At 45.6% G+C, this 25,957-nt stretch overlaps 1 protein-coding gene across 1 annotated transcript in view; it reads left to right on the top strand.

Moving 5' to 3' along the window:
• LOC124120991 (tyrosine-protein kinase Fer-like) overlaps positions 1-25,957 on the top strand; it is a 50,608-nt gene that overhangs the window by 20,895 nt on the left and 3,756 nt on the right. The window contains exons 3-15 of the mRNA XM_048395637.1: positions 224-397; positions 1,312-1,408; positions 2,857-3,049; positions 4,023-4,163; positions 5,977-6,099; positions 6,551-6,691; positions 9,337-9,505; positions 9,881-10,132; positions 11,260-11,463; positions 13,265-13,444; positions 16,495-16,708; positions 18,770-18,893; positions 22,492-22,643. Of these exons, the coding sequence (XP_048251594.1) occupies positions 224-397; positions 1,312-1,408; positions 2,857-3,049; positions 4,023-4,163; positions 5,977-6,099; positions 6,551-6,691; positions 9,337-9,505; positions 9,881-10,132; positions 11,260-11,463; positions 13,265-13,444; positions 16,495-16,708; positions 18,770-18,893; positions 22,492-22,643 (2,164 nt within the window). The remainder of the gene's footprint in view (positions 1-223; positions 398-1,311; positions 1,409-2,856; positions 3,050-4,022; positions 4,164-5,976; positions 6,100-6,550; positions 6,692-9,336; positions 9,506-9,880; positions 10,133-11,259; positions 11,464-13,264; positions 13,445-16,494; positions 16,709-18,769; positions 18,894-22,491; positions 22,644-25,957) is intronic.

The raw sequence follows: 25,957 nt of genomic DNA, 5'->3' as shown, positions 1-25,957 counted from the left end.
ATACTGTGTCTGAGTGGGGTATTCATGTTTAACTGCGGCATGGTATCTCAGTGGGCTAGCACTATAAATCGGCATCAGTCCGGACTAGTACAAGCAGCCACACACGTGCATGCACGTCGCTATATAAGAGCACTAATCTAAGACACGACGTTAAACCCAATTTCACCTCACCTCACCTCACCTCACCTCACCTCACCTCACCTCACCTCACCTCCTGTTGCAGGCAATAAACACTATAGTGAAGGAGACGGAGAATGTGGTGCTGCGGCTACGGCAGAACGCAGACACTCTGTCCACACGCACCCTCGACACTCTCAACTCTGTCATCAGTGAGAAGAAGGCTGTACGCAAACAGTACCTGGAGGAGAGGAACAGACTCGACTCTGACTTCAATAAGGTTAGATTTTATATAATATCCCTGGGATTTTATAAATACAACTTCTGTTAAGATTGTAATATGAATGTTTCTCGCTGCCAATTCATTTTGCAACAAATGTTATATTTGGGATACCGCATTCGACGTAATAAGCGCCCAAGGCGCTCTCAAAGTTAGAAATAGGGGCTCTTATTAGAATATTATTTTGGTGAACAAAAACAGAGTTGAAAGATAAATTTCTTGGTTTATGCTGATTTTTCCAGAATTTAATTGCCCATAATTAAGGGTGCATATAACACACGAGTGCGTATTATTTGCGAAAAAAAAGTCCATTGATCAATCGGAAAGGGTGCCAATTGGGATTGTTCACTAGCCAATATATTAGCAAATATTGCCGTGGGCACTTATTAGAGCTGGGTGCTTATTATGTCGAATACACAAAGTTAGCGATCTAACCCACTCAGCCACCGAGGCTTCCACAAAATCCGACAACTGGTAGTCATGTCCGCCATTGGAGGCGTGCCAATTTACACTTGTCAGAGGGGTACACAAAGTGCGTGATCTAGACTACCAGTTGCCCGACTTTCATTTTGTGGAAGTCTCGGTGGCTGAGTGGGTAAGTATGCTGACTTAGTGTGCTGGCGATTAGGTGCCTCACTCTGGCAGTGTGGGTTCAAATCCCAGACAGGACTCAACCCCAAAAAGTATGAGAATCTGTACTTTACAAAGAAAGTGTTATCCAAAATATACCCCAATTTGTAACATTTGACCACTTTCAAAATGGCATTGTGTGTTCACAATTTATTTTGCATTTGAATACAATGTAAAGAAATGTAAAATCAAATGACAAATGTTTTCATTATATTCCCGAGGATCGTACACGCATCTTAGTACACTGCTTTTAAGAACGTCTTCTTCTTCTCTGTCTGTTGCAGATGCAGGAGAACGTGCAGGGAAACAAGTCCGAATACATCCGCATGTCCGAGAAGTTGAAGCAGGAGCGAGCCAAGTACATGGACATACAGACGAAAGGTAGGCCCGACACTGGAGGCGAGTTCCGGAGCAGAACTAAAAGACCATGACAGATATCTTAATCAAACTTGGCACATAGGTCTAGTGGTGAATTGGTGCCTTTTGAAAGTTTTGGATTTTTTAAGAAATTATTAGACTGAAAATGGCGGTAGTACTCCTTTCCGGAGCAGCTCTTGAAAATCATACAATAATTCTTCACCAAACTTGTTACGTAGATAGGTCTAGTGGTAAACTAGTGCCTTTTGCTAGTTTGTGATTTTTAAATAATATGTTGTTTTATATAGCAATGACTTTGACTTAGACGGAAAATGACGGTAGTGTGCATTTCTGGAGGGCTAATACCTTGCACACAATCGGACATGTCATATTGGCGGGGGACATGCGATACCGGATGACTGTAATATTTATGTGGAGCATAGTTTAGGTGACCCTGACAGGGTCTGGCTGGATTACTGTGAAACATTCCATACCACCCTACTCACAACACAGCACCTCCTTCCACGGATCTGTGTCTGTCACCATACTGTTACTATGGTGATCTGTGTCTGTCACTGCGTGGCACCATACTGTTACCATGGTGATCTGTGTCCGTCACTGTGTGGCACCATACTGTTACTATGGTGATCTGTGTCTGTCACTGCGTGGCACCATACTGTTACCATGGTGATCTGTGTCCGTCACTGTGTGGCACCATACTGTTACTATGGTGATCTGTGTCTGTCACTGCGTGGCACCATACTGTTACTATGGTGATCTTTGTCTGTCACCGCATGGCACCATACTGTTACTATGGTGATCTGTGTCTGTCACTGCGTGGCACCATACTGTTACTATGGTGATCTGTGTTTGTCACTGCGTGGCACCATACTGTTACCATGGCAATCTGTGTCTGTCACTGCGTGCCACCATACTGTTACTATGGTGATCTGTGTCTGTCACTGCGTGCCACCATACTGTTACTATGGTGATCTGTGTCTGTCACCGCGTGGCACAATATTTTGTTACTATGGTGATCTGTGTCTGTCACCGCATGGCACCATACTGTTACTATGGTGATCTGTGTCTGTCACTGCGTGGCACCATACTGTTACTATGGTGATCCGTGTCTTTCACCGCGTGGCACCATACTGTTACTATGGTGATCTGCATCTGTCACTGCGTGGCACCATACTGTTACTATGGTGATCTGTGTCTGTCACCAGGTGGCACCATACTGTTACCATGGTGATCTGTGTCTGTCACTGCGTGGCACCATACTGTTACTATGGTGATCTGTGTCTGTCACCGCGTGGCACCCTACTGTTACTATGGTGATCTGTGTCACTGCATGGCACTATACTGTTACTATGGTGATCTGTGTCTGTCACCGCGTGGCCATATACTGTTACTATGGTGATCTGTGTCACTGCATGGCACCATACTGTTACTATGGTGATCTGTGTCTGCAGGTAAGATCGGCAGCAAGTTGGAGGACGCCCGGGCTCGGTACCACAAGACCACAGTGAAGCTGCACAAGCTGCATAATGACTACGTCGTGTCACTGAAGGACGCCACAGAGTTCCAGACCGGGTACCTCGGCACCACCCTCCCAGCCTTCCTGGACTCCCACCAGGCCGTGCAGGAGACTCTTCTCCATCAGAGGTCAGCAGCAGCAGCCGCACTCTTTAGTCTTGTAGTTAAAACATTGTCTTTCTACTCCTGTTCCTGGGTGTGTTAGTCTCGTAGTTAAAACATTGTCTTTCTACTGCTCCTGGGTGTGTTAGTCTCGTAGTTAAAACATTGTCTTTCTACTGCTGTTCCTGGGTGTGTTAGTCTCGTAGTTAAAACATTGTCTTTCTACTACTGTTCCTGGGTGTGTTAGTCTCGTAGTTAAAACATTGTCTTTCTACTGCTCCTGGGTGTGTTAGTCTCGTAGTTAAAACATTGTCTTTCTACTGCTCCTGGGTGTGTTTGTCTCGTAGTTAAAACATTGTCTTTCTACTCCTGTTCCTGGGGGTGCCAGCCTCGTGGTTGAAGAGTCACCTCTTCCATATATCCCTGGTTATGATTCTAAGTACCATTCCTCTGCTCATCGGTTTCACAAAAGTGACAAACGTCCAAGAACAGAATCAATCACCAACCCACCCACCACTCACCATCTCACCCATCAACTTACTTACTTACTCACTCATTCACTCAGACTCTCACTCACTCACTCACTCACTCTCCCACCCATTCACTCACTCACTCACGCACTCATTCACTCACTCATTTACCCAATCCCTCACTCATTTACCCAATCACTCACTTATTCACCCAATCACTCACTCACACTCACCCAATCACTCAATCACTCACACAATCACTCACTCACTCCAATCACTCAATCACTCACCCAATCACTCACTCACTCACTCACTCATTCACTCACTCACTCACTAACTCACTCAATCACTCACTCTTTCAACAGCCACCCAGCTACTCACTCACCCAATCACCTCAAAACTCACTCGCTCACTCACTCACCCATCAACTTACTCAATGAAGACACAACTATCTCACTCATGATGTCAATCACTGCATTGTCTGGTCTGGTCACTCACTCACTCACTCACTCACTCACTCACTGTTTCAGTAAGTTCATCCTTGAGGACTTTGTGAAGCTGACAAACCTGTCCAGCGAAGAATACCTGGCCATGCACCGCACGATGGAGGATACCGTCAACAAGATCGAACCGACCACGGAGTACACGCCAGGCTTTATCACCAAGTACAAGTGAGTAGCGAGTCATCCCATGGAGTGTGTTGGGCACAGGTAAAACAGGAGGACCTTCAGCCAGGCTTCATCACCAAGTACAAGTGAGTAGCGAGTCATCCCACCGAGTGTGTTGGGCACAGGTAAAACATGAGGACCTTCAGTCAGACTTCATCACCAAGTACAAGTGAGTAGCGAGTCATCCCACCGAGTGTGTTGGGCACAGGTAAAACATGAGGACCTTCAGTCAGACTTCATCACCAAGTACAAGTGAGTAGCGAGTCATCCCACAGAGTGTGTTGGGCACAGGTAAAACAGGAGGATCTTCAGTCAGACTTCATCACCAAGTACAAGTGAGTAGCGAGTCATCCCACCGAGTGTGTTGGGCACAGGTAAAACATGAGGCCCTTCAGTCAGACTTCATCACCAAGTACAAGTGAGTAGCGAGTCATCCCATGCAGTGTGTTGGGCACAGGTAAAACAGGAGGACCTTCAGTCAGACTTCATCACCAAGTACAAGTGAGTAGCGAGTCATCACGCCGAGTGTGTTGGGCACAGGTAAAACAGGAGGACCTTCAGTCATGGTTCCTGTGCCTGTCTTTGTAGGCATTTGTCTGGGCCTGGTTAGTGTTTGGTCTCAAGAGTGCCTCAGAGTTGCCGGGTTATCACCCTTGACCTGCCAGGATCCTAGTCATGCTACTGTGGTTATCTCCTGAGCCCTTATAGCTTGTTCCCCATGTGAGGTCGTGAAACCCTTGTTCCCCATGTTACAGGAGTGAGAAACCCTTGTTCCCCATGTTACAGGGGTGAGAAGTTGTGAAACCCTTGTTCCCCATGTTACAGGAGTGAGAAGTTGTGAAACCCTTGTTCCCCATGTAACAGGAGTGAGAAGTTGTGAAACCCTTGTTCCCCATGTTACAGGAGTGAAAAGTTGTGAAACCCTTGTTCCCCATGTTACAGGAGCGAGAAACCCTTGTTCTCCATGTTACAGGAGTGAGAAGTTGTGAAACCCTTGTACCCCATGTTACAGGAGTGAGAAGTAGTGAAACCCTTGTTCCCCATGTTACAGGAGTGAGAAGTAGTGAAACCCTTGTTCCCCATGTTACAGGAGTGAGAAGTAGTGAAACCCTTGTTCCCCATGTAACATGAGTGAGAAGTAGTGAAACCCTTGTTCCCCATGTTACAGGAGTGAGAAGTTGTGAAACCCTTGTTCCCCATGTTACAGGAGTGAGAAACCCTTGTTCCCCATGTTACAGGAGTGAGAAGTAGTGAAACCCTTGTTCCCCATGTTACCATGGTTACAGGAGTGAGAAGTACTGAAACCCTTGTTCCCCATGTTACAGGAGTGAGAAGTAGTGAAACCCTTGTTCCCCATGTTACAGGAGTGAGAAGTAGTGAAACCCTTGTTCCCCATGTTACAGGAGTGAGAAGTAGTGAAACCCTTGTTCCCCATGTTACAGGAGTGAGAAGTACTGGAACCGTTGTTCCCCATGTTACAGGAGTGAGAAGTAGTGAAACCCTTGTTCCCCATGTTACAGGAGTGAGAAGTTGTGAAACCCTTGTTCCCCATGTTACAGGAGTGAGAAGTAGTGAAACTCTTGTTCCCCATGTTACAGGAGTGAGAAGTTGTGAAACCGTTGTTCCCCATGTTACAGGAGCGAGAAACCCTTGTTCCCCATGTTACAGGAGTGAGAAGTAGTGAAACCCTTGTTTCCCATGTTACAGGAGTGAGAAGTTGTGAAACCGTTGTTCCCCATGTTACAGGAGCGAGAAACCGTTGTTCCCCATGTTACAGGAGTGAGAAGTAGTGAAACTCTTGTTCCCCATGTTACAGGAGTGAGAAGTTGTTGGCGGTGACGTTTGACTTTGATGACAAGCTGCTGGATGACTACAAGGGTGTCCTGAAACCTAGCAATCTGCAGCTGGACGACGCCACCTGTGAATCTCTACAGCACAAGTAAGTTGCTGACTCAGCAGGAATACAGTCAAGTCTCTTTAATCCGACACTCATTACTCCGACAATCGGCTTTATCTGATGCTTTGCGGTACCAGTTTCAAACTTGCGACATTCCAGACTATGCTTTTTAAAGTATTTTTAATCCGTAAAAGTTCTTAAGCTTTAGAGGTTACATGATTTTCATTTTTTATTACGTTTTGTATCATTTTCTATCATTTAGTTGTCAGATTTTCGTTCACAAACGTTGTGCTACTTAATTTCGTTTATCCGACATACTCGTAAATCCGACATAATCATATAAAACCAACCAATGGAGGGTGGTGTAAGATGGAGCAAGTTGCTGACTCAGCAGGAATACATGACCATATACACTGTGTTGGTGTTGGTACTCTCTGGGAAGGAGGGCTTGAGTAAGATGGTGTTGTGTAAGATGGAATTGTGTGTTGTGTAGGAAGTCGGAGTATGGGGATCAGTTGGCAGCCTCACAGTCGACAATGGACCAGAAGACGTCATTGCTGCAGGACGTAGCAGCAGAGGTGCATGGGCTGGAGGACAAGGTGGAGGAGGACCGCACCCTCGACACTATCACACAGTGAGTTACACACCCTTGACACTATCACACAGTGAGTCACACACCCTTGACACTATCACACTGTGAGTTACACACCCTTGACACTATCACACTGTGAGTTACACACCTTCGACACTATCACACAGTGAGTCACACACCCTCGACAGCATCACACAGTGAGTTACACATCCTCGACACTATCACACTGTGAGTTACACACCCTTGACACTATCACACTGTGAGTTACACACCCTTGACACTATCACACAGTGAGTTACACACCCTTGACACTATCACACTGTGAGTTACACACCCTTGACACTATCACACAGTGAGTCACACACCCTTGACACTATCACACTGTGAGTTACACACCCTTGACACTATCACACTGTGAGTTACACACCTTCGACACTATCACACAGTGAGTCACACACCCTCGACAGCATCACACAGTGAGTTACACATCCTCGACACTATCACACTGTGAGTTACACACCCTTGACACTATCACACTGTGAGTTACACACCCTTGACACTATCACACAGTGAGTTACACACCCTTGACACTATCACACTGTGAGTTACACACCCTTGACACTATCACACAGTGAGTTACACACCCTTGACACTATCACACTGTGAGTTACACACCCTTGACACTATCACACAGTGAGTCACACACCCTTGACACTATCACACAGTGAGTCACACACCCTTGACACTATCACACAGTGAGTCACACACCCTCTACACCATCACACAGTGAGTCACACACCCTTGACACTATCACACAGTGAGTCACACACCCTTGACACTATCACACAGTGAGTTACACACCCTTGACACTATCACACTGTGAGTTACACACCCTTGACACTATCACACAGTGAGTTACACACCCTTGACACTATCACACTGTGAGTTACACACCCTTGACACTATCACACAGTGAGTCACACACCCTTGACACTATCACACAGTGAGTCACACACCCTTGACACTATCACACAGTGAGTCACACACCCTCTACACCATCACACAGTGAGTCACACACCCTTGACACTATCACACAGTGAGTCACACACCCTTGACACTATCACACAGTGAGTTACACACCCTCTACACCATCACACAGTGAGTCACACACCCTTGACACTATCACACAGTGAGTCACACACCCTTGACACTATCACACAGTGAGTCACACACCCTCTACACCATCACACAGTGAGTCACACCCTCGACACCATCACACAGTGAGTCACACACCCTTGACACTATCACACAGTGAGTCACACACCCTTGACACTATCACACAGTGAGTCACACACCCTCTACACCATCACACAGTGAGTCACACCCTCGACACCATCACACAGTGAGTCACACACCCTTGACACTATCACACAGTGAGTTACACACCCTTGACACTATCACACAGTGAGTCACACACCCTTGACACTATCACACAGTGAGTCACACACCCTCTACACCATCACACAGTGAGTCACACACCCTTGACACTATCACACAGTGAGTCACACACCCTTGACACTATGACACAGTGAGTTACACATCCTCGACACTATCACACAGTGAGTCACACACCCTTGACACTATCACACAGTGAGTCACACAACCTTGACACTATTACAGAGTGAGTCACACACCCTCTACACCATCACACAGTGATTCACACCCTCGACACCATCACACAGTGAGTTACACACCCTTGACACTATCACAGTGAGTCACACCCTCTACACTATCACACAGTGAGTTACACACCCTCAACACCATCACACAGTGAGTTACACACCCTTGATACTATCACACAGTGAGTCACACCCTCTACACTATCACACAGTGAGTCACACCCTCAACACCATCACACAGTAAGTCACACACCCTCAACACCATCACACAGTGAGTCACATCCTCGACACTATCACACAGTGAGTCACACACCCTTGACACTATCACACAGTGAGTTACACCCTTGACACTGTCACACAGTGAGTCACACACCCTCGACACTATCACACAGTGAGTCACACACCCTCGACACTATCACACAGTGAGTCACACCCTCGACACCATCACACAGTGAGTTACACACCCTTGACACTATCACACAGTGAGTCACACACCCTTGACACTGTCACACAGTGAGTTACACACCCTCGACACTATCACACAGTGAGTTACACATCCTCTACACTGTCACACAGTGAGTTACACACCCTCGACACTATCACACAGTGAGTTACACATCCTCGACACTATCACACAGTGAGTCACACACCCTTGACACTGTCACACAGTGAGTTACACATCCTCGACACTATCACACAGTGAGTTACACCCTCGACACTATCACACAGTGAGTCACACACCCTTGACACCATCACACGATGAGTCACACACAGTGTAAACTCCTGCGAGTGATGACGCATGATGATGTGAGTCACACACAGAGTACACTCCTGTGAGTGATGACGCATGATGATGTGAGTCACACACAGTGTACACTCCTGCGAGTGATGACGCATGATGATGTGAGTCACACACAGTGTACACTCCTGCGAGTGATGACGCATGATGATGTGAGTCACACACAGTGTACGCTCCTGCGAGTGATGACGCATGATGATGTGTTGTAGGTACGTGGATAAACGGAAGCAGCAGGAGATTTTGAAGAAGGAGATTGCAGAGGAGAAGGTGCGGGTGGAGAGGTTGACGGAGATGCAGTCGTACATCGGGCGGGGTCTGGATGAGCTGGGAGACAACCCCCCTCCAGTGCTCACAGACTTGCAGGAGAACGGAGACCTGGTGAGTTGTGCCATTAAATAAACTAACCTCCATTCGCTGTGCCGAGTTGCGTCCCTTAGGCACGCCAGAAACCTATGATTGAGGGTTTGAATCCCGGTTCACACCGATTATGTTTCTAGGTTTGTCAGCATCATACCCATGCTCATGGGTTTCACCAAAGTGCTTAACGTCTGAGAACTGCATCACTTCGGGCTTTCCTCCCACATTAAGCTGACACGCAGCGATATAACTTGAATACTGTTAAAACGGCAGTAAACCCAACTCACTCACTCACTCACTCTCATCTGGTGGGTTCTGCTTGTTTATTCTGTTAATCCTGTTGACATGTTTCCTTTACACTGACCTTGACCCTTATCACTGACCTCGACCTTGCAGGAGACGTGTTCCAACACGTCCACATCCTCCACTGGGAAGAAGAAGAAGTTCTCCCTTCCCAACATTCCCGGACTGCGGAAGGCCAACCAGGGCCTCAAGTCTAGCCGGGATGATGTCGACAAGTCCAGCCGGGACGACCTCTTGGAGACAGGTCGGGGTGTCCGGGAGAGCTATGAGCAGACGGAGCCCGGCAGCTTCACTAATGGCCCCCGGGCCTCCATGAACGTGATGAGGGAGGCGGGACTCATGCAGGTGGGTGATGAGGGAGGCGGGACTCATGCAGGTGAGTGATGAGGGAGGCGGGGATTATGTAGGTGGGTGATGAGGGAGGCGGGGATTATGTAGGTGGGTGATGAGGGAGGCGGGGCTTAAGGAGGTGGGTGATGTGGGAGGCGGGACTCATGCAGGTGAGTGATGAGGGAGGCGGGGATTATGTAGGTGGGTGATGAGGGAGGCGGGGATTATGTAGGTGGGTGATGAGGGAGGCGGGGATTATGTAGGTGGGTGATGAGGGAGGCGGGACTCATGCAGGTGGGTGATGAGGGAGGCGGGGCTTATATAGGTGGGTGATGAGGGAGGCGGGGCTTATGTAGGTGGGTGATGAGGGAAGCAGGACTCGTGCAGGTGGGCGATGAGGGAGACAGGGCTTATGCAGGTGGGTGATGAGGTAGGTGGGACTCATGCAGGTGGGTGATGAGGGAGGCGGGGCTTATGCAGGTGGGTGATGAGGTAGGTGGGACTCATGCAGGTGGGTGATGAGGGAGACAGGGCTTATGCAGGTGGGTGATGAGTGAGGCGGGACTCATGCAGGTGGGTGATGAGGGAGGCGGGGCTTATGCAGGTGGGTGATGAGGGAGGCAGGACTCATGCAGGTGGGTGATGAGGGAGGCGGGGCTTAAGGAGGTGGATGATGAGGGAGGCAGGACTCGTGCAGGTGGGTGATGAGGGAGGCGGGGCTTAAGGAGGTGGGTGATGAGGTGGGTGATGAGGGAGGCAGGACTCGTGCAGGTGGGTGATGAGGGAGACGGGGCTTATATAGGTGGGTGATGAGGGAGGCGGGGCTTAAGGAGGTGGGTGATGAGGGAGGCTGGACTCATGCAGGTGGGTGATGAGGGAGGCGGGACTTAGGCAGATGGGTGATGAGGGAGGCAGGACTCATGCAGGTGGGTGATGAGGGAGGCAGGGCTTAAGGAGGTGGGTGATGAGGGAGGCAGGACTAAGCAGATGAATGTCTCCTTGAATATGATATTTCTACTGTATGCATTGCAGACTAACTGATGTTACTGACAATCTCATCCTCTTGTGTGCAGGGATATATAACTGCTGTTTGCATCGTAGACTTGCTGATGTTACTGACAATCTCATCCTCTTGTGTGCAGGACGTGGGGATCCCACAGCCAAAGTCGCGTCTAGAAGATGAGGAGTGGTTCCATGGAGTGCTGCCGCGGGAGGAGGTTCAGAGACTGCTGAATAATGACGGAGACTATCTTGTGCGCGAGAGTAAAAACAAACGAACAAATGAGACCCAATATGTGTTGTCTGTATACTGGTCTGGATATAAACACTTCATCATTCAGGGAGATGTAAGTATGTGTGTATTAATCAGGATATAAACACTTCATCATTCAGGCAGATGTAAGTATCTGTATTAATCAGGATATAAACACTTCATGATTCAGGGAGATGTAAGTATGTGTGTATTAATCAGGATATAAACACTTCATGATTCAGGGAGATGTAAGTATGTGTGTATTAATCAGGATATAAACACTTCATCATTGAGGGAGATGTAAGTATGTGTGTATTAATCAGGATATAAACACTTCATCATTGAGGGAGATGTAAGTATGTGTGTATTAATCAGGATATAAACACTTCATCAATCAGGGAGATGTAAGTATGTGTGTATTAATCAGGATATAAACACTTCATCATTCAGGGAGATGTAAGTATGTGTGTATTAATCAGGATATAAACACTTCATCATTGAGGGAGATGTAAGAATGTGTGTATTAATCAGGATATAAACACTTCATCATTCAGGGAGATGTAAGTCTCTGTGTATTAATCAGGATATAAACACTTCATCATTCAGGGAGATGTAAGTCTCTGTGTATTAATCAGGATATAAACACTTCATCATTGAGTGAGATGTAAGTATCTGTGTATTAATCAGGATATAAACACTTCATCATTGAGGGAGATGTAAGTATGTGTGTATTAATCAGGATATAAACACTTCATCATTGAGGGAAATGTAAGTATGTTTGTATTAATCAGGATATAAACACTTCATCATTCAGGGAGATGTAAGTATGTGTGTATTAATCAGGATATAAACACTTCATCATTCAGGGAGATGTAAGTATGTGTGTATTAATCAGGATATAAACACTTCATCATTGAGGGAGATGTAAGTATGTGTGTATTAATCAGGATATAAACACTTCATCATTCAGGGAGATGTAAGTATGTGTGTATTAATCAGGATATAAACACTTCATCATTCAGGGAGATGTAAGTATCTGTGTATTAATCAGGATATAAACACTTCATCAATCAGGGAGATGTAAGTATGTGTGTATTAATCAGGATATAAACACTTCATCAATCAGGGAGATGTAAGTATCTGTGTATTAATCAGGATATAAACACTTCATCATTCAGGGAGATGTAAGTATCTGTGTATTAATCAGGATATAAACACTTCATCATTCAGGGAGATGTAAGTATGTGTGTATTAATCAGGATATAAACACTTCATCATTCAGGGAGATGTAAGTATCTGTGTATTAATCAGGATATAAACACTTCATCATTCAGGGAGATGTAAGTCTCTGTGTATTAATCAGGATATAAACACTTCATTATTCAGGGAGATGTAAGTATGTGTGTATTAATCAGGATATAAACACTTCATCATTCAGGGAGATGTAAATATCTGTGTATTAATCAGGATATAAACACTTCATCATTCAGGGAGATGTAAGTATGTGTGTATTAATCAGGATATAAACACTTCATCGTTCAGGGAGATGTAAATATCTGTGTATTAATCAGGATATAAACACTTCATCGTTCAGGGAGATGTAAGTATGTGTGTATTAATCAGGATATAAACACTTCATCAATCAGGGAGATGTAAGTATCTGTGTATTAATCAGGATATAAACACTTCATCATTGAGGGAGATGTAAGTATGTGTGTATTAATCAGGATATAAACACTTCATCATTGAGGGAGATGTAAGTATGTGTGTATTAATCAGGATATAAACACTTCCTCGGTAAGGGAGATGTTGTTGTTAGATGTTGTTGTTGTTGCTGCTGGTGGAGATATTGCTGACTGGGATCCCCCTCCTGAGTGGTGTGGGCTGGGTTTCAGAACGGGGCGTGGAAGTTTGAGGGCATGTCGCACCCCACCATCCCAGAGCTGATCTTCCAGCAGCACTGCTCTGGCGAGCCAGTCACGACCAAGTCCCAGGCCATCCTGCAGACGCCCATCCTCCGCGAAGAGTGGGAGCTCATGAACGATGACATCTCACTCGAGATGAAGATTGGAAATGTGAGTCAAAAGAGGGTGTGCAAGTTGGATGACATTTTAGGTCAAGGTCTTTAGAGATCAAATTCAATAATATGCTTCAAATTTAAGAAATTTCAGATTAATTTATCAAATGTCTCCAAAGAATTAAGAAGGCCTACAATGATTATAATAATACCATAATTTCTAACTCCCTGACATACCATGGTATAACTGAGATACTGCTCAGTGTTGTTAAACTAACTCTGACATACCATGATATAACTGAGATACTGCTCAGTGTTGTTAAACTAACTCTGACATACCATGTTATAACTGAGATACTGCTCAGTGTTGTTATACTAACTCTGACATACCATGATATAACTGAGATACTGCTCAGTGTTGTTAAACTAACTCTGACATACCATGATATAACTGAGATACAGCTCAGTGTTGTTAAACTAACTCTGACATACCACGGTATAACTGAGATACAGCTCAGTGTTGTTAAACTAACTCTGACATACCATGGTATAACTGAGATACTGCTCAGTGTTGTTAAACTAACTCTGACATACCATGGTATAACTGAGATACTGCTCAGTGTTGTTAAACTAACTCTGACATACCATGTTATAACTGAGATACTGCTCAGTGTTGTTATACTAACTCTGACATACCATGATATAACTGAGATACTGCTCAGTGTTGTTAAACTAACTCTGACATACCATGTTATAACTGAGATACTGCTCAGTGTTGTTATACTAACTCTGACATACCATGATATAAGTGAGATACTGCTCAGTGTTGTTAAACTAACTCTGACATACCATGATATAACTGAGATACAGCTCAGTGTTGTTAAACTAACTCTGACATACCACGGTATAACTGAGATACAGCTCAGTGTTGTTAAACTAACTCTGACATACCATGGTATAACTGAGATACTGCTCAGTGTTGTTAAACTAACTCTGACATACCATGGTATAACTGAGATACTGCTCAGTGTTGTTAAACTAACTCTGACATACCATGTTATAACTGAGATACTGCTCAGTGTTGTTAAACTAACTCTGACATACCATGATATAACTGAGATACTGCTCAGTGTTGTTAAACTAACTCCCTGACATACCATGCTATAACTGAGATACTGCTCAGTGTTGTTAAACTAACTCTGACATACCATGCTATAACTGAGATACAGCTCAGTGTTGTTAAACTAACTCTGACATACCATGCTATAACTGAGATACTGCTCAGTGTTGTTAAACTAACTCTGACATACCATGGTATAACTGAGATACTGCTCAGTGTTGTTAAACTAACTCTGACATACCATGTTATAACTGAGATACTGCTCAGTGTTGTTATACTAACTCTGACATACCATGATATAACTGAGATACTGCTCAGTGTTGTTAAACTAACTCTGACATACCATGTTATAACTGAGATACAGCTCAGTGTTGTTATACTAACTCTGACATACCATGATATAACTGAGATACTGCTCAGTGTTGTTAAACTAACTCTGACATACCATGATATAACTGAGATACAGCTCAGTGTTGTTAAACTAACTCTGACATACCATGTTATAACTGAGATACTGCTCAGTGTTGTTAAACTAACTCTGACATACCATGATATAACTGAGATACTGCTCAGTGTTGTTAAACTAACTCCCTGACATACCATGCTATAACTGAGATACTGCTCAGTGTTGTTAAACTAACTCTGACATACCATGCTATAACTGAGATACTGCTCAGTGTTGTTAAACTAACTCTGACATACCATGGTATAACTGAGATACTGCTCAGTGTTGTTAAACTAACTCTGACATACCATGTTATAACTGAGATACTGCTCAGTGTTGTTATACTAACTCTGACATACCATGATATAACTGAGATACTGCTCAGTGTTGTTAAACTAACTCTGACATACCATGTTATAACTGAGATACTGCTCAGTGTTGTTATACTAACTCTGACATACCATGATATAAGTGAGATACTGCTCAGTGTTGTTAAACTAACTCTGACATACCATGATATAACTGAGATACAGCTCAGTGTTGTTAAACTAACTCTGACATACCACGGTATAACTGAGATACAGCTCAGTGTTGTTAAACTAACTCTGACATACCATGGTATAACTGAGATACTGCTCAGTGTTGTTAAACTAACTCTGACATACCATGGTATAACTGAGATACTGCTCAGTGTTGTTAAACTAACTCTGACATACCATGTTATAACTGAGATACTGCTCAGTGTTGTTAAACTAACTCTGACATACCATGGTATGACTGAGATACTGCTCAGTGTTGTTAAACTACCTCTGACATACCATGGTATGACTGAGATACAGCTCAGTGTTGTTAAACTAACTCTCTGACATACCATGGTATAACTGAGATACAGCTCAGTGTTGTTAAACTAACTCTGACATACCATGGTATGACTGAGATACAGCTCAGTGTTATTAAACTAACTGTCTGACATACCATGGTATAACTGAGATACAGCTCAGTGTTGTTAAACTAACTCTGACATACCATGGTATAACTGAGATACAGCTCAGTGTTGTTAAACTAACTCTGACATACCATGGTATGACTGAGATACAGCTCAGTGTTGTTAAACTAACTCTCTGACATACCATGGTATAACTGAGATACAGCTCAGTGTTGTTAAACTAACTCTGACATACCATGGTATAACTGAGATACAGCTCAGTGTTGTTAAACTACCTCTGACATACCATGGTATGACTGAGATACAGCTCAGTGTTGTTAAACTAACTCTCTGACATACCATGGTATAACTGAGATACAGCTCAGTGTTGTTAAACTACCTCTGACATACCATGGTATGACTGAGATACAGCTCAGTGTTGTTAAACTAACTCTCTGACATACCATGGTATAACTGAGATACAGCTCAGTGTTGTTAAACTAACTCTGACATACCATGGTATAACTGAGATACTGCTCAGTGTTGTTAAACTACCTCTGACATACCATGGTATAACTGAGATACTGCTCAGTGTTGTTAAACTGTTGTTATGTGCAGGGCAACTTCGGTGAGGTATACAAGGGCTTGTACACGCCCAAGAACCTGATCGTGGCGGTGAAGACGTGCAAGGACACGCTGTCAGAGGAGCAGAGGAAGAAGTTCCTGCAGGAGGGGAGAATACTGAAGCAGTATGACCACCCCAACATCGTCTGCTTCATTGGCATCGCAGCCCAGCGCCAGCCGGTCATGATCGTCATGGAGTTTGTGGCAGGTGAGTGATGAACCGCATGACTGTCGTCAGTCTGACAGTCGGGGTGGTGGGTTTTTGCTCATTTGTGACAGGTTCTATTCCTAAAAGGGTACAATGTGAAAAACCCTAATATTTTCCTTCCTTCTCTCCTTTCCCTTCTCTCCTTCCCTTTCTCCCCTTCCCTTCTCTCCTTTCCCTTCTCCCCTTCCCTTCTTCCTTTCCCTTCTCTCCTTTCCCTTCTCCCCTTCCCTTCTCTCCTTTCCCTTCTCTCCTTTCCCTTCTCCCCTTTCCCTTTCTCTCCTTCCCTTTCTCTCCTTCCCTTTCTCCCCTTCCCTTTCTCCCCTTCCCCTTCTCTCCTTTCCCTTCTCCCCTTCCCTTTCTCCCCTTCCCCTTCTCTCCTTCCCCTTCTCTCCTTCCCTTTCTCCCCTTCCCTTCTCCCCTTCCCTTTCTCTCCTTCCCCTTCTCTCCTTCCCCTTCTCTCCTTCCCTTTCTCCCCTTCCCTTTCTCCCCTTCCCTTTCTCCCCTTCCCCTTCTCTCCTTCCCCTTCTCTCCTTCCCTTTCTCCCCTTCCCTTCTCCCCTTCCCTTTCTCTCCTTCCCCTTCTCTCCTTCCCCTTCTCTCCTTCCCTTTCTCTCCTTCCCTTTCTCCCCTTCCCTTCTCCCCTTCCCTTTCTCTCCTTCCCCTTCTCTCCTTCCCCTTCTCTCCTTCCCTTTCTCCCCTTCCCTTTCTCCCCTTCCCCTTCTCTCCTTCCCTTTCTCCCCTTCCCTTTCTCCCCTTCCCTTTCTCCCCTTCCCTTTCTCTCCTTCCCCTTCTCTCCTTCCCCTTCTCTCCTTTCCCTTCTCCCCTTCCCTTTCTCCCCTTCCCCTTCTGTCCTTCCCCTTCTCTCCTTCCCTTTCTCCCCTTCCCTTCTCCCCTTCCCTTTCTCTCCTTCCCCTTCTCTCCTTCCCCTTCTCTCCTTCCCTTTCTCCCCTTCCCTTTCTCCCCTTCCCTTCTCCCCTTCCCTTTCTCCCCTTCCCCTTCTCTCCTTCCCCTTCTCTCCTTCCCTTTCTCCCCTTCCCTTCTCCCCTTCCCTTTCTCCCCTTCCCCTTCTCTCCTTTCCCTTCTCCCCTTCCCTTTCTCCCCTTCCCTTCTCTCCTTTCCCTTTCTCTCCTTCCCTTTCTCTCCTTCCCTTTCTCCCCTTCCCTTCTCTCCTTTCCCTTTCTCTCCTTCCCTTTCTCCCCTTCCCTTCTCTCCTTTCCCTTCTCCCCTTCCCTTTCTCCCCTTCCCTTCTCTCCTTCCCCTTCTCTCCTTCCCCTTCTCTCCTTTCCCTTCTCTCCTTCCCTTTCTCCCCTTCCCTTCTCTCCTTCCCCTTCTCTCCTTTCCCTTCTCTCCTTCCCCTTCTCTCCTTTCCCTTCTCTCCTTCCCCTTCTCTCCTTTCCCTTCTCCCCTTCCCTTTCTCCCCTTCCCTTTCTCCCCTTCCCTTCTCTCCTTTCCCTTCTCTCCTTCCCCTTCTCTCCTGTCCCTTCTCCCCTTCCCTTCTCTCCTTTCCCTTCTCCCCTTCCCTTCTTCCTTTCCCTTCTCCCCTTCCCTTCTTCCTTTCCCTTCTCCCCTTCCCTTCTTCCTTTCCCTTCTCTCCTTTCCCTTTCTCTCCTTCCCTTTCTCTCCTTCTCTTTCTCCCCTTCCCTTCTCTCCTTTCCCTTCTCCCCTTCCCTTCTCTCCTTCCCCTTCTCTCCTTTCCCTTCTCTCCTTCCCTTCTCTCCTTCCCTTTCTCTCCTTCCCTTTCTCCCCTTCCCTTCTCTCCTTTCCCTTCTCTCCTTCCCTGCTCTCCTTCCCCTTCTCTCCTTTCTTCCCTTCTCTCCTACCCCTTCTCTTCTTTCTTCCCTTCTCTCCTTTTTTCCTTTCTCCCCTTCCTCTTCTCTCCTTCCCCTTTTCTCCTTCCTTCCCCTTCTCTATCTCCCACTCCCTTCCTCACCCCCCAACCTCCCCAGTAACTTAACTTTTCTATCCCTTCCTCAAACCCGCCAACCCAGTAACCTCTCTTTCCCTTCCTCCCCCCCCCCCCCCCCCCAACTTCCCTGTAAAGCCTCCATGTTGTGTGTTGCAGGTGGGGCTCTGCTGGGGTTCCTACGGAAGCAGGGCAAGTCGCAGAACAAAGGTCAGCTGACGAGGATGTGCCTCGACTCTGCCAGCGGCATGGCCTACCTAGAGGCCCGCGGGTGTATACACAGGTCAGTGTCTACACTCACAGCAGCTCACAGCAGCTCACAGATCAGCAACCCATGTAAAGTGGTCAGGGGAAAGTCTGTGTGGTGTCAATGGCTGTTACAAGTCATGCCCTGTTACAAGTATGTGTCATGTCAATGGCTGTTACAAGTCTGTGTCATGTCAATGGCTGTTACAAGTCTGTGTCATGTCAATGGCTGTTACAAGTCTGTGTGGTGTCAATGGCTGTTACAAGTCTGTGTCATGTCAATGGCTGTTACAAGTCTGTGTCATGTCAATGGCTGTTACAAGTCTGTGTCATGTCAATGACTGTTACAAGTCTGTGTGATGTCAATGGCTGTTACAAGTCTGTGTGTTGTCAATGGCTGTTACAAGTCTGTGTCATGTCAATGGCTGTTACAAGTCTGTGTCATGTCAATGGCTGTTACAAGTCTGTGTCATGCCAATGGCTGTTACAAGTCTGTGTCGTGTCAATGGCTGTTACAAGTCTGTGTGATGTCAATGGCTGTTACAAGTCTGTGTGATGTCAATGGCTGTTACAAGTCTGTGTGATGTCAATGGCTGTTACAAGTCTGTGTCATGTCAATGGCTGTTACAAGTCTGTGTGATGTCAATGGCTGTTACAAGTCTGTGTGATGTCAATGGCTGTTACAAGTCTGTGTCATGTCAATGGCTGTTATAAGTCTGTGTCATGTCAATGGCTGTTACAAGTCTGTGTGATGTCAATGGCTGTTACAAGTCTGTGTCATGTCAATGGCTGTTACAAGTCTGTGTGATGTCAATGGCTGTTACAAGTCTGTGTCATGTCAATGGCTGTTGCAAGTCTGTGTGATGTCAATGGCTGTTACAAGTCTGTGTCATGTCAATGGCTGTTACAAGTCTGTGTCATGTCAATGGCTGTTACAAGTCTGTGTGATGTCAATGGCTGTTACAAGTCTGTGTCATGTCAATGGCTGTTACAAGTCTAGGTCATGTCAATGGCTGTTACAAGTCTGTGTGATGTCAATGGCTGTTACAAGTCTGTGTCATGTCAATGGCTGTTACAAGTCTGTGTGATGTCAATGGCTGTTACAAGTCTGTGTGATGTCAATGGCTGTTACAAGTCTGTGTCATGTCAATGGCTGTTACAAGTCTGTGTCATGTCAATGGCTGTTACAAGTCTGTGTGATGTCAATGGCTGTTACAAGTCTGTGTCATGTCAATGGCTGTTACAAGTCTGTGTCATGTCAATGACTGTTACAAGTCTGTGTCATGTCAATGGCTGTTACAAGTCTGTGTCGTGTCAATGGCTGTTACAAGTCTGTGTTGTGTCAATGGCTGTTACAAGTCTGTGTCATGTCAATGGCTGTTACAAGTCTGTGTCATGACAATGGCTGTTACAAGTCTGTGTCATGTCAATGGCTGTTACAAGTCTGTGTCATGACAATGGCTGTTACAAGTCTGTGTCATGACAATGGCTGTTACAAGTCTGTGTCATGTCAATGGCTGTTACAAGTCTGTGTGATGTCAATGGCTGTTACAAGTCTGTGTCATGACAATGGCTGTTACAAGTCTGTGTCATGTCAATGGCTGTTACAAGTCTGTGTGATGTCAATGGCTGTTACAAGTCTGTGTGATGTCAATGGCTGTTACAAGTCTGTGTCGTGTCAATGGCTGTTACAAGTCTGTGTCATGTCAATGGCTGTTACAAGTCTGTGTCATGACAATGGCTGTTACAAGTCTGTGTGTTGTCAATGGCTGTTACAAGTCTGTGTCATGTCAATGGCTGTTACAAGTCTGTGTGATGTCAATGGCTGTTACAAGTCTCTGTGTTGTCAATGGCTGTTACAAGTCTGTGTCATGTCAATGGCTGTTACAAGTCTGTGTCATGTCAATGGCTGTTACAAGTCTGTGTCATGTCAATGGCTGTTACAAGTCTGTGTCATGTCAATGGCTGTTACAAGTCTGTGTCATGTCAATGGCTGTTACAAGTCTGTGTCCTGTCAATGGATGTTACAAGTCTGTGTCATGTCAATGGCTGTTGCAAGTCTGTGTGATGTCAATGGCTGTTGCAAGTCTGTGTGATGTCAATGGCTGTTACAAGTCTGTGTCATGTCAATGGCTGTTACAAGTCTGTGTCATGTCAATGGCTGTTACAAGTCTGTGTCATGTCAATGACTGTTACAAGTCTGTGTGATGTCAATGGCTGTTACAAGTCTGTGTCATGTCAATGGCTGTTACAAGTCTGTGTCATGTCAATGGCTGTTACAAGTCTGTGTGATGTCAATGGCTGTTACAAGTCTGTGTCATGTCAATGGCTGTTACAAGTCTGTGTCATGTCAATGGCTGTTACAAGTCTGTGTCATGTCAATGGCTGTGGCAAGTCTGTGTCATGTCAATGGCTGTTACAAGTCTGTGTCATGTCAATGGCTGTTACAAGTCTGTGTCATGTCAATGGCTGTGGCAAGTCTGTGTGATGTCAATGGCTGTTGCAAGTCTGTGTGATGTCAATGGCTGTTACAAGTCTGTGTGTTGTCAATGGCTGTTACAAGTCTGTGTGATGTCAATGGCTGTTACAAGTCTGTGTGATGTCAATGGCTGTTACAAGTCTGTGTGATGTCAATGGCTGTTACAAGTCTGTGTGATGTCAATGGCTGTTACAAGTCTGTGTGATGTCAATGGCTGTTACAAGTCTGTGTGATGTGAATGGCTGTTACAAGTCTGTGTGATGTCAATGGCTGTTACAAGTCTGTGTGATGTCAATGGCTGTTACAAGTCTGTGTCATGTCAATGGCTGTTACAAGTCTGTGTCATGTCAATGGCTGTTGCAAGTCTGTGTGATGTCAATGGCTGTTACAAGTCTGTGTCATGTCAATGGCTGTTACAAGTCTGTGTGATGTCAATGGCTGTTACAAGTCTGTGTGATGTCAGTGGCTGTTACAAGTCTGTGTCATGTCAATGGCTGTTACAAGTCTATGTCATGTCAATGGCTGTTACAAGTCTGTGTCATGTCAATGGCTGTTACATGTCTGTGTCATGTCAATGGCTGTTACAAGTCTGTGTCATGTCAATGGCTGTTACATGTCTGTGTCATGTCAATGGCTGTTACAAGTCTGTGTCATGTCAATGGCTGTTACAAGTCTGTGTCATGACAATGGCTGTTACAAGTCTGTGTCATGTCAATGGCTGTTACAAGTCTGTGTCATGTCAATGGCTGTTACAAGTCTAGGTCATGTCAATGGCTGTTACCGCCTCCGTGGTCTTGTGGTAGAGCGTTCGCCCGGAGAGCGGAAGGTCCAGGGTTCGATCCCGGGTCGCGTCATACAAAAAGACGTTAAAAGATTGTACTTGTTGTTACCCTGTCTGGCGCTCGGCATTAAGGGGCTAAAACAAGGACTGGTCGGCTCGGAGTCAGTATACTGTGTCTGAGTGGGGTATTCATGTTAAACTGCGGCATGGTATCTCAGTGAGCTAGCACTATAAATCGGCATCAGTCCGGACTAGTACAAGCAGCCACACACACACATACACGTGCATGCACGTCGCTATATAAGTGCAATAATCTTGGACGCGACGTTAAACCCAATTTCACCTCACCTACAAGTCTGTGTGTTCTCACCTCAGGGATCTGGCGGCCCGGAACTGCCTCGTGGGTGACAACAACGTCGTGAAGATCTCCGACTTCGGGATGTCTCGGGAGGAGGAGGAGTACACAGTGTCCGAGGGCATGAAGCAGATCCCCATCAAGTGGACGGCGCCAGAGGCACTCAACTACGGTCAGTAGGCTGCCTCCTCATTGATACATGGGTTCACATTTATAATAGATCTCCCCTCAAAATGGTTTCACATTTATAATAGGTCTCACCTCAAAATGGTTTCACATTTATAAAATATCTCCTCTCAAAATGGTTTCACATTTATCAGGCATGTGAAATTTCCACGGAAACGCGGAAAATCGCGTTTTTTAAAACAGTAGTCCTCGGAAAAAATCGTCTTCCGCGTAAAAATATAATCAAACCGTCGCGGATTGTCCTATTTTCGATCAGAGCTTTCGGCAGCATAGGTTTTCGTACATCATACGTTTTCTATCACGAATACTTGCACTATAATGTAGGGTGTGGCGTCACACAGAAATTGTAAATACTCAGAGTCAGATGATAAAGTTGTATATTTTCACATTTATAATAGATCTCCCCTCAAAATGGTTTCACATTTATAAAATATCTCCTCTCAAAATGGTTTCACATTTATGATAAATCTCCCCTCAAAATGGTTTCACATTTAGTATAGATCTCGCCTTCAAAAGGGTTTCACATTTATTAATAGATTTCCCCCAAAAATTGTTTTACGTTGATGCATCCCCAAACAAAATGGTTTCACATTTATGATAGATCTCCCCGTCAAAATGGTTTCACATTTGTTATAGATCTCCCCGTCAAAATGGTTTCGCTTTTATATCTGTCCCCAACAAGATGGTTTTACATTTATACATCTCCCCAACAAGATGGTTTCACAATTATAAAGCTAAGGAAAGATTGAAGCTGTTTTCTTATCATGTGTTATACTCATCTAACATGAGATGTACACACAATATCACCATGGAAACGGCTTGGCAAGTTCTCCATGAAACAAGTTGATCCTTTGGGAATTCACGTTTCTCCTGTACAAGCCTACCAGAAATCTGTCATCTGTGTCTGTACCGAAATACAAACTCAGGTCATTCGGTGCTCGGTCCTTCCCTGATGGAGCTGCTTCACTGTGGGTCTCTCTTACCTGCAGCCTCCTAGTGCACCTGACCCGTGACACATCACCCCACGTCCTCCGTGACACATCACCCCTCGTCCTCCTTGACACATCACCCCACGTCCTCCGTGTCACATCACCCCACGTCCTCCGTGACACATCACCCCTCGTCCTCCTTGACACATCACCCCACGTCATCCGTGACACATCACCCCTCGTCCTCCGTGACACATCACCCCTCGTCCTCCTTGACACATCACCCCACGTCCTCCGTGACACATCACCCCACGTCCTCCGTGACACATCACCCCTCGTCCTCCTTGACACATCACCCCAGTCCTCCGAGAAGATCCGGGGTGGAATAGGTCGTCAGCAGCCCAGGCTTTACGTAAAAGGCAACTATGCTTGTCGTAAGAACCGACTCATGGGATCAGGCTCGCTGACTTGGTTGATGCATTTCATCGTATCCCAATTGTGTAGATCGATGCTCATGATGCCAATCACTAGACTGTCTTGTCCAGACTCGATTATTTACTGACCGCCGTCATATAGCTGGAATATCGTGTAGCTGGAATTTTGCTGAGTGTGGCGTTAAAGAACAAACAAACAATCATAGTGCACCTAGCATCACGGTGTTTAGTGCACCTAGCATCACAGTGTCTAGTGCACCTGGCATCACAGTGTTTAGTGCACCTAGCATCACAGTGTCTAGTGCACCTGGCATCACAGTGTTTAGTGCACCTAGCATCACAGTGTCTAGTGCACCTGGCATCACAGTGTTTAGTGCACCTAGCATCACAGTGTCTAGTGCACCTGGCATCACAGTGTTTAGTGCACCTAGCATCACAGTGTCTAGTGCACCTGGCATCACAGTGTTTAGTGCACCTGGCATCACAGTGTCTAGTGCACCTGGCATCACAGTGTTTAGTGCACCTGGTATCACAGTGTCTAGTTTACCTAGCATCACAGTGTTTAGTGCACCTGGCATCACAGTGTCTAGTGCACCTAGCATCACAGTGTCTAGTGCACCTGGCATCACAGTGTCTAGTTTACCTAGCATCACATTGTTTAGTGCACCTAGCATCACAGTGTCTAGTTTACCTAGCATCACAGTGTTTAGTGCACCTGGTATCACAGTGTCTAGTTTACCTAGCATCACAGTGTTTAGTGCACCTGGTATCACAGTGTCTAGTTTACCTAGCATCACAGTGTTTAGTGCACCTGGCATCACAGTGTCTAGTGCACCTAGCATCACAGTGTCTAGTGCACCTGGCATCACAGTGTCTAGTTTACCTAGCATCACATTGTTTAGTGCACCTAGCATCACAGTGTCTAGTTTACCTAGCATCACAGTGTTTAGTGCACCTGGTATCACAGTGTCTTGTTTACCTAGCATCACAGTGTTTAGTGCACCTGGTATCACAGTGTCTAGTTTACCTGGCATCACAGTGTCTAGTTTACCTAGCATCACATTGTTTAGTGCACCTGGTATCACATTGTTTAGTGCACCTGGCATCACAGTGTCTAGTTTACCTAGCATCACAGTGTTTAGTTCACCTAGCATCACAGTGTTTAGTGCACCTGGCATCACAGTGTCTAGTTAACCTGGCATCACAGTGTCTAGTTTACCTAGCATCACATTGTTTAGTGCACCTGGTATCACATTGTTTAGTGCACCTAGCTTCACAGTGTCTAGTGCACCTAGCATCACAGTGTTTAGTGCACCTGGTATCACAGTGTCTAGTTTACCTAGCATCACAGTGTTTAGTTCACCTAGCATCACAGTGTTTAGTTCACCTAGCATCACAGTGTCTAGTTTACCTAGCATCACAGTGTCTAGTTTACCTAGCATCACATTGTTTAGTGCACCTAGCATCACAGTGTCTAGTGCACCTGGAATCACAGTGTTTAGTGCACCTGGTATCACAGTGTCTAGTTTACCTAGCATCACAGTGTTTAGTGCACCTGGTATCACAGTGTCTAGTTTACCTAGCATCACAGTGTCTAGTTTACCTAGCATCACAGTGTTTAGTGCACCTGGCATCACAGTGTCTAGTGCACCTAGCATCACAGTGTCTAGTGCAACTGGCATCACAATGTTTAGTGCACCTAGTATCACAGTGTCTAGTTCACCTAGCATCACAGTGTTTAGTGCACCTGGCATCACAGTGTTTAGTGCACCTAGTATCACAGTGTCTAGTTCACCTAGCATCACAGTGTTTAGTGCACCTGGCATCACAGTGTTTAGTGCACCTAGTATCACAGTGTCTAGTTCACCTAGCATCACAGTGTTTAGTGCACCTGGCATCACAGTGTTTAGTGCACCTGGTATCACAGTGTCTAGTTT

This window comes from Haliotis rufescens, unplaced genomic scaffold (assembly GCF_023055435.1).
Source record: "Haliotis rufescens isolate VD_foot unplaced genomic scaffold, xgHalRufe1.0.p SCAF_14, whole genome shotgun sequence".
Lineage (NCBI taxonomy): Eukaryota > Metazoa > Mollusca > Gastropoda > Lepetellida > Haliotidae > Haliotis > Haliotis rufescens.
Note: the sequence above shows the minus strand (reverse complement) of the source record. Positions and strands in the feature narration are given on the sequence as shown.